Source organism: Adiantum capillus-veneris, chromosome 13, assembly GCF_014529385.1.
Source record: "Adiantum capillus-veneris isolate H3 chromosome 13, ASM1452938v2, whole genome shotgun sequence".
NCBI classification, from domain to species: domain Eukaryota; kingdom Viridiplantae; phylum Streptophyta; class Polypodiopsida; order Polypodiales; family Pteridaceae; genus Adiantum; species Adiantum capillus-veneris.
Window position 1 is genome coordinate 111,715,295 of NC_140943.1, and position 15,410 is coordinate 111,730,704.

The 15,410-nt window shown below is 38.1% G+C and overlaps 1 protein-coding gene across 1 annotated transcript in view; it reads left to right on the forward strand.

The window, feature by feature from the left end:
• LOC147444659 (uncharacterized) overlaps positions 1-14,260 on the forward strand; it is a 30,039-nt gene extending 15,779 nt beyond the window's left edge. Inside the window, exon 2 of the mRNA XM_086528131.1 lies at positions 14,135-14,260. Within this exon, the coding sequence (XP_086384257.1) occupies positions 14,135-14,260 (126 nt within the window). The remainder of the gene's footprint in view (positions 1-14,134) is intronic.
• Positions 14,261-15,410: the final 1,150 nt, after the last annotated feature.

Below are 15,410 nucleotides of genomic sequence, written 5' to 3' on the forward strand. Positions count from 1 at the left end.
TTGAGACAATCTAAGTACACAATGTCAGACTAAAAGAAGAACTCTTCCCTGGGCTCAAGTAATTTTTTTTTGTTTAAGTTAGTCAAAGACATGTTTTAAATTTTCTTTATGCTCTTGTTCGACTTACTAAAAACACCAATATATCATCCAAGAAGAGAATCATAGAATCTTGATGACTAATAATGTTTTGTTCATCCTACATGTGAAATTGGTAATTGCACTGGGGTAACCTCAAATTGCATAACAAAAAACCCATAGTGCCTTGATTGTTTCCTAAATACAACTTTGTAGATATCTTCTTGTATCATTTTGACTTGATACTATCCCAATTTAAGATCAATTTTATTGAAAACTATAGCCTCTTTCAATATGTTAGTAGGTCGTCTATTCTAGGAATAAGGAATTTGTTCTTGATAATTATCTTGTTCAAAGCCCTATAGTCAATTTACATAAGGTAAGCTCCATTCTTCTTCTGGACAAGAAGTACTCAGGCTCATCCATTGAGCTACAGGGTTTTATGAGTCCTCGATCTAGTAACCTTGAGCTTGAATCTGTATTTTCCTTTGTACAATAGGATTTACTCTATAAAGTGCTCTAAAAGGTGGTTCACTATCAAGAATGATATCTATCTTATTGCCTTTCGGTTGTGAAGTTGAAACCCCAAGTCTAGAGGCAAATCGTGCATAAAACAATCCTTTATTTGTGAAAGAAAGGCCTAGTATGAATCATCATGTGATGGTTGTGGTTTGGCAAACACTTCATTGATAAAGACAAGGTACATTCTATTTTGATTTTAGATAAGATTTCTTAGCTTGTGTGTTACAGATAAGTGGGAATATTTGGGGCTCGAGTATGACTTGAATGCGAATTTGTTTATTATTATGTATAAGAGTTAATGAAAATATATGACCAATAATGTGCATGTTTGTGCAAGATCACCGATGGAAATTTTGGTTCTTACAATTATACAATCTTACCCTTATGTTGTGATGAAGCATGATGTAAAGTGAGTTGTTGTGCGACAATGAAATCATGACTTCTACCATCATTGAGCATAATTGTGACATCCTTGCTCTGGACTAAATCCTTCACTTTAAGTAAAGTATGAGGAGAGATAGAAGTACTTGGAGAATTGCTTTTGTTACCATCATAACTAGAATCTTAGAATCATACCCCTCACCGTCATCAACTTCAACTTTCTTGTCAATTGGAGGAGCTTTTTCAAACAATTTGAGTGTACAATTTTTTTTAAGCCCAAATGGTTGTTGTTTGTGCAATTACCATGATTTTATTGGCCAGCAACTTTACATTTTAAAAGCCATTGGAAACTTGATTTGGACATTGCACTTGTTGAGGATTGGAATTCGCATGCTTAGAGTTGTTGTGGTTGTTGATCTATTGGCGAGATGTAGAAATGGTCAAATATGCATCTCTTGAATAAAGGACAACTTTGGTTCCTATTCTTGTCAAAGTTACAAGAAAAAGTAAGCATGTTGTTTCTCTTAGTAGCTGAGAGATCAAAATTTTGTTGTAGACTTCCAATTTTCTTGTTACCATTTATTGCCACATTAATAGCCTTGGATAACTTTGCTGGTTCAAACATGTCAACCTCAACACCAGGGTGAAGCGCTAGATCTAAGATGTATTTACGCTTCAATTTTCCCCTGGTGACATGCTTGATGGCCTAAAGCTGAAGCAAACAATTCCAAAATTGATCAATATAGACTTGTACATCTTCATTTTTACCCTATTGGACTAAACCCCATTGCTTATGTATATTTGATTTAATTTTCCAAGTAAAAAGGTGATTGACATGGTTTTACAAATGCATTCCATGTACACAGAGGTTCACCATGTTCTTTGATAGCTTGTAACACTACTAGTGAGAATATTGATCATATTAACTTGGTCTCACTCACAAAATAGTTTTCAAAACAACGATCCAAAGTGCTGGCATGCGTGTTCCCTATTTTACAATCTTATGTTACAAACTACAATCTAGTTGATTTTAATGCACTATATACATCATATTGATGTTACCTGCACATGAGGGATGGGATGAGTTTGATCAGCTATTTGGAGCACATGCTCATAATTTTGATATTACTCTTGGTTAAAAAACCATATGCTTGTTGACTCAAGTGATGTTCACATTAACAAGATCAAATCCTTCTTAAGTAAGCTAGCCTCAAATATGATGAAGGTATAGGAGGGAAGGACAAGAAGGAATTGAGGCTATTTAGAGTTAGTAAGAAGTTTGTGACCAATTTAAATGTGAAATTTGCTTCAAGAATAAAAGAAATAACATGAAGATCTTGACTCACAAGCCCTGGCAACTTGAGCCAAAAATCATGTGTGCTACCAATGTGGACATATTCCTTTGTGCATCCAAAAGAAGAAACCAACATTGAACAATTTTAGCGATGGACAAGAATCAATTTGTTCAAGTAAATAATGAACATATAAATTTCATTGAACGTTCTTTAAATGCAACATTTGGTTATGAATAAAACCTCTTGGTAGTTTGAGTTAGTAGATAGTTTAGAGGATTCTAGACATTGCCAATATACTTAATCTCCATAAGCCTGCCCAATCGAAAGTTTATCAGCCCATGGTCATGCATGGTGGAATTTGTTGCAATGAGAGATATGTTGTTTGGGTTGAGTACACACTTGGGAGGAGGAATGGAGTGGCTGATAATGTGTCAATTATACCCCAAGTGACTATCATCGATTGTGACATCAATGCTACGCTTTGAAAATCTGAACTTGAGAATTTTAGTGGAGAAGGCAAAGATGTAGGCAAGGTTTTCAATAGGATTGAGCTACTAAATTCAAATTTAAATAGACAACCAAATGTTGAGTACACACTTGGGAGGAGGAATGGAGTGGCTGCTAATGTGTCAATTATACCCCAAGTGACTATCATCGATTGTGAAATCAATGCTATGCTTTGAAAATCTGGACTTGAGAATTTTAGTGGAGAAGGAAAAGATGTAGGCAAGGTTCTCAAGAGGATTGAGCTACTAAATTCAAATTCAAATAGACGGCCAAATGTTGGTGGAAGGATCATTGTGATAATAATAATGTCAATCCAAACACAACCATTAGAGCATGCCTTAAAGCTCAATCAAAGTGTGGTTTGTATTTTTAATTTATGTACAATTTATGGTTTAGGTTTAAATTATAAATTTAGTTTTAAGTAATCATTTAAGTGATCGATCCATGCCAATACTTTGCCTGCATCTTTGATATCGTCAAAATCCTTAAAACTAGATGCTTTATTGCTTCTTTTCAATTTCTAGAATTCTAATCTACACAAACATATCTCACAATTAGGTAGCCACTAAATAATCAAAGGGAACAACAAAGTAATTGTTCATTATAAGGCCCAACTATCCCATACACATGCTGATGCCAACCACATACAACATGGAATTTTGGAAAGCGGACACTTTTTAGCATGCTCTTGTTTCCCAACGATATTAGAAAAGTTCGTGACAGTAACACCACCAAGAAACTTTGCAATTTTAAGATCTCTTGAAGTCCCATGTTTCTAGGTTACAATTCCTTGTGTTTCACAACAAGGAAAGCTACATTTGCAATGCTGCAATTGAGGAAGCCCCATGGTAGTAAGTCACGCAACTCTACAGGACACAACAAAGCTCAGTGCATTTATGGAAAATGCAACAATGTAGATAATTCTTTGAGTAGCTTGTAGTCACGTGGTTGAGCTAATATTGTTTTACAAAATGCAGTGGCTTTTCCCTTTTTTTTATTAAGAACTAGGTTTGAAATATTTCTCTTGTTGCAGTTATGGTTGCAAGAATGCACATAGAGCTTGGATATGGAGAAGAAGCTTATGGAACACAACTTAAAATATGTTACTTGGTGTGAAAATACAAGATAAGATAGCCCTAGAGTGCTGGGTGTATGTACAAAGCACGGGGGGAAATACCTCCTAGTGAGGGAAGAAAGTGTCACGACTGTCCTAACTGTCTTTGCTTTGCATGCATCACTACCGTATATATGGAAAATGCCCCCCTAGGAGTAATGAGAGCTGGCATGAGAGATACCCCTCTCTAGGGGTCTATGCAAAAATTATACAATTTACATTTTTATACAATTTTGATATACATCAATGTTGCAGAAGTGTTTGCATAGGGGAGGAGTTCTCAGTGCCCAACCTACCATGGAGTTACGCCATGAGCCGGACTACATCTAGAGGAACCTAGCAACTAATGCTACCTTTGAATGGGTGATATGAATGAAAGGGTACTCAAGAAAAATAACAAGGTGGAGGGTGAATATATGTGTACACCGCATTGCGAGAATAGAGAGAGAGAGAGAGAGAGAGAGAGAGAGAGAGAGAGAGAGAGAGAGAGAGAGTGGACGGTGAAATAGAGTGCATAGAACACAGGAGAATGACAACAAAGAATCTTTAAATGCCCCATCTAAATGAAACAGGAAACCATGAATTAATGCAATAACAAAATCTGGGTATACCCAAAAATATAAATGACTAACAAAGCACACTGGACCATGTGTAGGGATCGATCGGTCCACTGGTATAATCCACTTCCTCTCTACTACATAAAAAGAGAATTTGGGTATACCCAAAAATATAAATGACTAGCAAAGCACACTGGACCATGTGTAGGGATCGATCGGTCCACTGGTATAATCCACTTCCTCTCTACTACATAAAAAGAGAATTTCACTTCGCAGGGAGCGAGCTAGAACACCTCCAACTTACCTGAGCCAGACATAAGCTGAGGCCGCCTCCCCTCCCTCCATGAACCCAAGCTCTGAAAGGATCCCAAATACCAGTAGGTGGTAGGGAATCAACACCAACTAGTATAGGCACCACGCCTCTTTGATGCATTGGGTGTTTAGACAAAACCAAGGCAAGATATCCAATGCATTAGCTGTTTAGGTCATTCAACCCCCGACGCACTAACCGTGTAGACGAGCCTAACAAAAAAGAAGTTCCAGGCAACAGCCTCGATCCAGCAAAGCCCCAAGTCATTGACCCTTTCATCTAAGGCTAAGTGATGTAGGTGATCCTAATCTTGTAGTGACACTACCTTGAGAAACATAACACGAGTCCAATCACAATAGCATTTTCCCTATGCACAAACAATCTTTTCCAAGCAGTCACATTGTACAGGGTCTCTACCCTTACACGTCCACCATAAACCATCAAAACCACTTCATAAACCAATCCAAGATCATAAACCTTAATTCAATCCCATCACACGGGTGAGCACTCCACCCTACACTGGGTGTTGCACATCCATCCTACAAAACCCACTATAGCACATACCATGGCTGCAAAAATATCGGCAACATTTCTGCAGCACAACCATATCCCAAAAAAAGATCCAAGAGACACACCGGCTTCAACAATCAAAATCATAACCATAATCCATGAGGGATCTTAGCCCTTGACCATAAACCATAATCCTTACTAAACCAACTCCCACACTTGGAGTTTGATCATACTCAGTGCAAGGAGCCGACACACATGCACCCTTAAGAGATGAACTTTTTATGCATAAAAGAAGTCCGACTTAAAATCCCATTCTGACAATGCTTAACCGTGCGTCGTACATAACATGAAAATGAAAACATTCAACCTCAAGACAATGCATCAAGATCAGCCTCATAACATAGACTAACACCTTATCTCATCACTTTGCCCATATGTGACTTATGCAAACAACTGTGACTCAAAAAGAAAGCCATCTTATTCATATTTGTTTGTACGGTTCGGATTGACTAACCATATACCCCCAATTTATGGACATCAAACACTTGAAATCAACTCACTAAAACAAACCATTAAACATATATAAACCACTCATCAAACTCACGACGCTATATGGTACTCCCCCTTGGTTGCGCCCCTTCAAGTGTAGGTAACCCCATACAGGGAACGATTAATAACTCGCATTCACAAAGTGATATCAGTGATCTAAATACATTTATCAACAAGTTTAATCAAGGTTTTGATTTGGTTAAGTGGGTTCATTCATCCAATGAATCTATATGGTGGTTCCTCAAGGAGTATGGGGTCCAAAATATTATTTGTGCAATGGGCAGCAAGTTGTATTTTGACCATAACTCTTTGATGTGCAGAGTTTTCACATGACATCCAGGAAAAAAGTGTTGAAGTGATGCATTTAATCTCTAGTTTTAACGGTTCGCACTGATTCATACTAGTTTAGGAGATATAATCAAAACAATGTTCCTATCGTCTACGTGATATGAAACAAAAAGTGCTTTTGATGCACCTACGTGACCATAAACACACTGTGTATAACCATCATTCTGAGGGGAAAGTATGTTGATTCCTCTAATGATCATGAAAAATAGTATGACGACTAATATCTAAAAACCTAGTTAGTAAAGAGAGAGAAGAAAATATGGTGCACATTTATACCAATAATTTTGCGACACCTATATAAAGATTCTTTATTAAGGTTATTACGTGTGATATTTATAGTTACTTATCGTAGGGCTATAATATTCACAATAGTATTGTCATTAACGTTGTGAGCAAACTGGCCAAGCTATCAAAGCTTAGAGCTTAAAGGGCTTGTAGATTTTCAATGTGTTGTATCATAATTAATATTGGCATGTGAATAAAACAAAATTGATCACACTGATAGTCCGTGTTGATGTTGATTATGATGATAGAGAAACATAGGTGAGCACAATTTATTATATAAAGTAACCTATGAGAAAAGCTAGTCTTCATAGAATGTAGAACACATATTATAGTATAGTTTGGTGCTTTGCATGGCCTCTACTGCTACAGCCAGGAGCGTAGAGGGATCTTCCCAAGACTCAAAGTGGGCATGATGGCATTTGGACGATCATCGACAGATTCAGTAAACAGGTTCACTTTAGTCCGGTAAAGAAGACAGTTAAGCCCGATAATTTGATGAAACATTTGGTCTCACAGATTCTCCGAATATAGGGCTTGCAAGATACACAGTAGCAGACATGATGATAGTCTTGGCATGGTCTCTCTCTAGATTTTGAACCAATACATCCATAATGATTTTGGAGGAACTTGGTATGCGTTGCTCTCATTCATTAATGAGCTGAGAGATAAGAGTGTCGAATTGCATGTGAACCTCATCGAATTTAGCCCATCTTTGAATGAGATCACCAATCATGGGTACTAGGAGGAGGTCAATGATGGTGTGCACTAGCATGGTCTTGCCGATGCTGAGGGTTGCATCGTGTGTCTGTGTCAATGGCTTGTCTACTAGTATGTTACAGATTGTAGCCTCCAAAACAGGCTGGAAATAGTTCGAGTGAGGTGTGAGGGGATGCCCTACTTGGAGCTTGATATGCGCATTAGTTCCATATCTCGCTATTGTGTATAGGTTTGAACTTTTTCTTGTGCTTTCAAGTGAAGAGATGAAGTTTGTAGAGCTTGCAGACATGCCGCTACTCCTTGATGTAGGGTGCCATAGAAAAACCTAGTAATTGCCCAAAATTGACGTGGTGTGTGACTTCCAAGGACATTAACTAGTTGTAAAAGACTATCCTTTGGGCCACTGAAGCAAGCTCTAGTGAAAGTGATGTGTGGTGGGAATGAACCCTATCATGAACGACAATAAAGAACAGCCGATTGTGGCCCTGTGAGGCCAAGGAGGTTGCCTTCCAGCAGCTTGTCTCCCCTTATCAGCTGTCACACCACCGCAATGAGGAGTGATGCCATTGCCATTACCACCAATCCATCTCCACTTGCTCGTAGTTGTGCTCCTACCGTGACATGTTGTTGACTGCAGACATAGGAAGAGTGCATAAGAGACAAGTGAGAGAGAGAGGGGGGGGGGGGGGGGGGGGGGGGGGAGAGAGAGAGAGAGAGAGAGAGAGAGAGAGAGAGAGAGAGAGAGAGAGAGAGAGAGAGAGAGAGAGAGAGAGAGAATGGATGGCATATTGAAAAAGAGAAAGAAAGAACTAGTGCTACTCTTCACGAGGGTGTGCTGTGTGTGACACCATGCAGAGGTCGTGCCAACGATAGGTGGAAAGGAAAGGAGGAGATAGGTTTCATGCAAAGTGCAGTGTAGAAGTAGAGGTGGAGAGAGAATTAAAGAGAGAGAGAGAGAGAGTTGGTTGGACTACAAAAAAAAGGCCGATGGCTACTTGTGTGTGTGTGTGTGTGTGTGTGTGTGTGGCGTGAGATCAAAAAGGTGCCGCCCACACTGTGTGGTCGTGTGTTACCACAATGGTGAACCTCACAAAAGTAGCATGGTGGCCAAAACATAACTAGGGAGAGAGAGTGAGATGGAAAGAGAGCTGGCGGTTTTCCACCGAATGTTGTGAGGTGATTGCTAAGTCCAGAGGGAATCACCGTAGGGAAAAAGTCGACAAAAGTCGGCAAGGGAGTACAACCATCAACAATCGCCTGGCATTGTTGATGCATATATTGCAGGGTTTTTTTAAAAAGTGTTTGTGGGCCGAAAAAAGGAGCGAAAGTAACTGTAATGCGCCATTGGCATGCACACACACGCAAACACACACACACACACACACACACACACACACACACACACACACACACACACACACAGAGGAGAGAGAGAGAGAGAGATAGAGAGAGAGACAGAGAGTGGTTGTTCTAGCTTCATATTTGCATGGTAGCTTGAGAGAGAGAGAGAGAGAGAGAGAGAGAGAGAGAAGAAAGGGAAAGTTGGCTGAATGGCAGGCCGCTATTATCGATCCTTGTCAGAGACGACCATTGCCACAGATCATTGCCGCTTGTTGGATTGTCGTAGGTGCGACATTATGAGCACACGTTGATGAGCAGCTCTACATTGTGATGAGCTCGTGTGCATGTAGATGAGTAGCGCCGCACGCCTACCCCTACCGTCGACATACAACCTCCCCAATCAACAACGCCATCAAATGTTGTTGTTATTATTTATTATTATTATTATTATTATCTTGGGGCTATGTCACATGGACAAGGAGAGAAAATGGCTTTCTATTCTAGCTCATTCGGAGGCACGAGGTCTTGGGATTATTCCAACTACATTAGGATTTCTTCTTCTACTTCATTTAGCTTTTCTTCTGTTTATAATCCTATCCTTCTCCTTCTCCTCCTTTTTCCTCACTCCTTATAATCTTCTCTGCCTTTTTCTTCTAGTATTTGTACTTCGTTTTTTTCCCCTCAAAGATCACCAAGTGTGCTAGATGGGTCATTGCGTTTCCCTCTTAATTATGTTAAATTTATTATCATCTTTTATACATGCTTTCTCGAGGGGTTGCCTCCTACAACAAGAGGTATCCACTTGAATGATAAAATATACATAAACATAATGTTTTTTCACATAGCCCAAGGGTAAATGAGCTTTTTCCACATATCAACTATAGTAAATAACAAAATATCAATGTCCATTACAAAATCATCCAAAATTATGCTTCTTTATACCAAGCATGAGAAGATTTCTTTGAACCATACATTGCTTTACTATATATGCACACTTTCTTCTTGTCCTTGATAAAACCACAAGGGTGCATTACATAGACTTTCTCATACAAGTCACCATTCGGGAAAGCAGTTTTAATGTTTGACTGACGTACATCCTATCCAAAATAAGCTTCCAATGCACAAATGAAATGAACAATAGTCAAACTACAAATGGGAGCAAAATTTATTCATAATCAAGTCCTTTTGATGAGCATAGCCTTTTGCAACAAGCCTTGCTTTGTAGCAATCAATATTACAATTTGGCTTACATTTTAATTTATAAACCCACTTTGTACTTGTGGCCTTCTTCAAAAGAGGAAAGTCACATAAAGACCAAGTATTGTTCTTCACAAGTGCATCATATTCATTTTGCATAATAGCCATCCAATTTTATAAATTTTGTGCTCTATCAAATGTAAGAGGTTCCTCTTGTCACACATACTTGACACAACCAAAGCATAACAATCTGATGCACAAGAAGCATAATGTGAGAACCCAAACGAGGACGACTAGACAAAGGTGCATCCAATTTATTGCCACACAAAGAATGCACCCACCATTTGGGCATACCTTTAGCTTCCTCATTTTCAACCCTATCAAGTGCATCATTTACATCTACATCAGAAAGAGGTTGATTTATGACATCACTTGAACCTACATAGGCTAAATGTTTGCCTCATTTGGACATATTTGTATTCCCACCATTGAAAAGAGGCAACAAGGTATCAAAAATGTCCTAGATCTTAGACCTACCTCTTTATTACATGACAACAAGGGTTGAATTGAACCTTTAACAAAAAAAAACACATCTCAAGATACATTTGGATTGCGGATGATATAACCCTTGCTCTAACCACTATGGATCCTTATCATGCCATGTATCATATAGAGTTGTAGACTGCAAAGCTTTAGTGGGACATGTGCTAAGTATGTATGTAGCACACATGACAACCTCTAGCATGAACAAATGTGGAAAAGCTTGGATTTTGACCATACAGTGTGCGATCTCTATAAGTGACTTATTTTTCCTCCTAGTAACACCGTTTTGTTGAGGTGTATAAGGCACTTTACATTGGTGTTTTATCCCATGCCCAACCATAAATGCATCAAATTCTTTTGACATATACTCTCCCCTCAATCACAAGTGAGGGTGCCCGCAATACAACTACATACATTTTTAGGGACCATTTTTTTTTTGAAGCACATAAAACCTTTAGACTTACCCTTAAGTGGATATACACATGCATCTCATAAGTAATCATCAATGAAATTCCACAAAGTACAAAAGATTGCCAAAAGAAGGAGTGTGCATCTGGCCACAAACATCACTGTGAAAAAGTTGTAACTTGAGAGTAGTCCGCATTGAACCATCTTTTGGACACCTAGAACGTAGAATTGTCCCAAAATACACCCTTCAAAAACATTCTTTGGTGGGGCTTTCAAAGGGGGCAATGAGACAACCATATCAAGTTTCGGCAAACGCATCAAACTAGAAAAATTCAAATGCCCAAAACATGCATGCAACAGTTTAGCATCTAAAATAGCTTTAAAATCTATAACTCGATTTGCAAAGTCTTCCACACACTTGTCATGAGATTGAGCTTCTATAACCCATAAGACAAGGCACCTGATACCACAATAGTATCACCTAAACTAAGATTGTGACGGGTACATTTGTCATCCACAATAGTATCACCTAAACTAAGATCGTGACCAATGCATTTGTCATCCACAATATTTAAAACAAGACCAAGTCCTGATGATGTAGAAATAGATAATAGCGTCTTCTTGATTCCAAAAAGTACATTAAAAAGTGTGAAGGAACTAACTTTGATTCTAACTATTTGCACATAAATGATATTTTGTCTCATTACATCGTGCAGACAAGCTACCAAGAATGTCCGAAGCAAATTTTGTTGTTTTAGCTGAGCGAATGTGAGGAGTAATGGTGCACTTGAATAATAGAGAAATCAATGCATACTCTTGCACATCTCTACTATCCCAATGAGCCTTTATAGATGTAAGTAAAATTGCACTAGCAGTATGAGAAAAAATGCTAGAACCTACAACATCCTCTATAGAACTTGTATCCATAGAACGTGGCCGTACATCATAACCTTTAGCAGTGCTCCATACACTCTTGGAAATGATTACACACTACATCATGTAAGCCCACAACGGATAGTTATCTCCATCTAATTTGTCATGTCAAAAAATATAATATCTAACTTTACCAAATGATTTTCTCATATTAAACTGATCACTAATATGGGAAGATAAAAGGGGAACAAGAGTTAGGATATATATATGTGCTTCTAGACCTGTCTCAACAGGGGAGCAAAAGGAGAAATGGTTGCATCTCAATAGGGGTCAAGAAGGAGACGGTCTACCAAAGAGCAATGTGCAATAAGTGCTTCTAGATTTACCTCAGCAAGGGACCAAGAGGAGAGATGGTTACATTTCAAAAGGTGTCCAAATGAAGGTAGTCTATCAAAGAGCAACATGCATCTAATGGAGCTTAACAGATCTTAGGATTACCTTCATTAAAGACTTCCAAAAGTTAATGTTAAAAAGTCCTTTGACCTTACGCAAGCTAGGGCTAACCTCGAGGTGGGAATCCTACCCAAGCATGAGGTGCTAAGATGCTTAAAGTGGTTGTGGAAACCTTGCCCAAAGCTTGAGGTGATTTTTATGCTTAAATGACTAAGGTTTTTGAAATGTTGAATTCAAAGATAAATTCTCAAGAGACATAAAAGTTTCCATGTTTGATTGACTAAGGCTTGAAGTATTCAATTCAAAACAAGTGACTTAAGAAGAATAAAAGACATATGCTTGCTTGATTGACTAAGTTCTTGAAGTATTCAATTCAACCAAATGAATTAATAAGCATAAAAGACACATGTTCAAATGATCCTCCACATGTGGCTCTCATGATGTGCTTGAATGCTATTAGATACGTTTTAAAGGGGTCCAATGAGAATTTAGATACATAAAATTAAATAGTTAAGTTCTTTCTCTCAAAGAGGAAAAAGAGAACACATGTCTAAATGAAATAATTAAATTATACTAGAGAGAGAGAGAGAGAGAGAGAGAGAGAGAGAGAGAGAGAGAGAGAGAGAGGTGTGGACCAAGCATGAGAGGGGGGTAAACTCTCCCCCCCCCCCCCACACATTCTCTCATTGTGTGGAGCGCAAAGTGCAAGAGCATCACCAAGGTCACAAAGAACACAAAGATTGTATTGTAACAAAGTCTCTCTTGATGGGAAAATCTATAATACAAACGCCTTTTGGAGGGGGGACCGGCTCCAAGTAAATCCGGTCCTCAACTATTGTCATGTTCTCTAATACTCTCTCTCTCTTGCAAAAGTATTGTTCATGCCAAGTTAATTAAGTACTATGTTTATGTTGCTACCATCAATTAAGTTCATCCTCTATGTTCTCAAAGTGATCTCACAAAAATGCTCACCTTAATTCTCTTAGTTCCGCTATTGTCAAAGTTCAAAGGCCATTTCCATTACATGTCATAAGCAATGACATGTTGAAAACATCTTTGCTCTCAGCCATAGTGAAAGACTAAACTTGATGTAGAAAATTCCCAAACTACGTAACACAAACCATAGTAGACTATCAAAGATCTGTTATGCAAAAATTTGCACAAAAGGATGAAATTGCATGTGTGATACTTGTAGTAGTGGAAATGGGTGTCAAAACGAGTTCGAATCGAAATTTTGAGCACAGTAAGCTCTAGGAGTTTTTCCAAAGTATATATTCACTAGATAATGCTCACCCCAAATTGGGAAAAGTGAGCAAAAAGGTGTTGGTGACACTAGAGACTATGCTCTAGAACATGCAACCTACTCTGACACCAATTGTTGGAGTTAGGGTTGCAAAAATGCACACACAACTTGAAGATGGAGAGGAAGCTCAAGACACATAAGTGATAATATATTACTTGGTGTGCAATTAAAAGATAAGATAGTCCTAGAGTACGGGCACACATACAAAGCACGAGGGAAAAAACCTCTTAGTGAGGGAAAAGGGTGCCCCGATAAACCTAAGTGTCTTCACACACATCATTATCATATACACGGTGACATCTCTCTCATAGAAAAAAGATTCAACAAATTATCAAATCCAAAAAAGTAGCTTTTGTGATTGCCCTTTAAGCATGGTGGGTGATCCTAATGAAAATAAGTAACCCTTGATTGCCAAGATTAGCTTGTGATTCTGGATCACTTTAGGGATTAGCATCAGATTTATTTCCTGTAATGATTACAACTTGGAGTGTGTGTGCTACATCCTTGAAAGGAAAATTAATTGAGATTTACATTTTGGTGTAGCATTTTTGCATATGAGTGCAGCCCTTCTTCAATTTAGTCATTCTCAAGAGAAGTTGCTATCAAGGAGATCCTTGTAGGAATTCATTGTAGGATGTAGACTGATCAAATGCACTTCTGCCTTATTTGCATGGTTTTGGTGCCAAAGGGTTATCAAGTGGCCAATTTTTCATCCATATTGTAGTTGATATGCAAGAATGAATTATCTAGGAGTTTCAAAACTGAAGAGGACGATATGGAAGATAAAGAGGATTATGAAGATGCTGATGGCTTATTTGATGATTTTTTAAATTTTTGTTTCATTAGGTGTCAACAATGTTTGTAAAGACATGTAAAAACTTTGCACCTTCTCATGAAGAGGACAATATGGAAGATAAAGAGGATTATGAGGATGCTGATGGATTCTTTGATGATTTTTATTTGTTTCATTAATTGTCAACAATGTTTGCAAAGACAGGTTGAAACTTCACACCTTCTCATACTTAAGGTCAATCAGAGTGTGTGTTTGAGTTGTGAGTTGTAGAGAAGATAAGTTAAAACTTGGCACCTCCTCATGGATGAAGGCAATTAAAATGCTTATTTGTGATGTGTGTTGTCAAGAATAGGTTCTAAATGTGTGGGCATACACTTGGACTTACTTCCAACTTCACATTGAGCTCTTGTTTTAAGCTAACTCACTCAACCACCCGAAGGGCTTTATCCTCGTGAGTCGCACAAAGGTTCTAAGGTCTTCATCCAAAAATTGAATGAGCAATTTCATTTCTTTCTTCATCTTAAAATGAATGCATCGAATCATCTAGAAGTTTGTGATTGCTTGCAAGAGGTGTATTTTCATTTTTAAGTCTATTTTGTTTCACCACCACAAAAGGGTTAGAGTATTGGCTTCGTCAAGAGTGACATCAAAAGAACCAAAGTTTGGTCACTATGCAAGGCCCTTAGCAACTACCTTGATTTTGAGTTCTTTTGGGTTCTTTGAGCGCAATTGTGTGGTTAACTTTGTAGTACCTTATTGAGACAACACCTCTAACTAGCTTGTGTTTTACTTTTGATCATGTTGGTGTAGTACATGAGGGGAGGTTGATTTACATGCATCAAGCTTTCAATAGATATCTGGCATATCATAGAACATAAGATTTAGGTAACAACATTACGTTGGCCACAATGATTAGCAAGTGACAAGTGGAGGGTGAGTAGGAAGCTTGAAAAACTATTCTTGGAAATGACTACGCAATGAATAAATGGGCTAAAAATTTTATGATGTTGTGGAATGGTGCATTCCCACATATTATCAAAATTTGGGGAGCATTGTCCAAACTCCACCATGCAAGAAAAATTAGACGTTCTTTTCTTTTCAAAGACATTTACAACCTTAAGGTAGTAAGGACATTTTGCAAATGTCAATTCTTTTTGAAAGCTAAGACAAATATGGATATACTTTTTTACTTACTCTAGTTTCTAGATACATATGTAGTTAATTTGGCTCAACTTCAAATAAATGCAAATGCAGCTAATGAAGCACTCTAATTTAGAGAGTGAAAGGCTCTCCTTATTTGGAGGCTCCAATCGTTTTCGTCAAATGTTT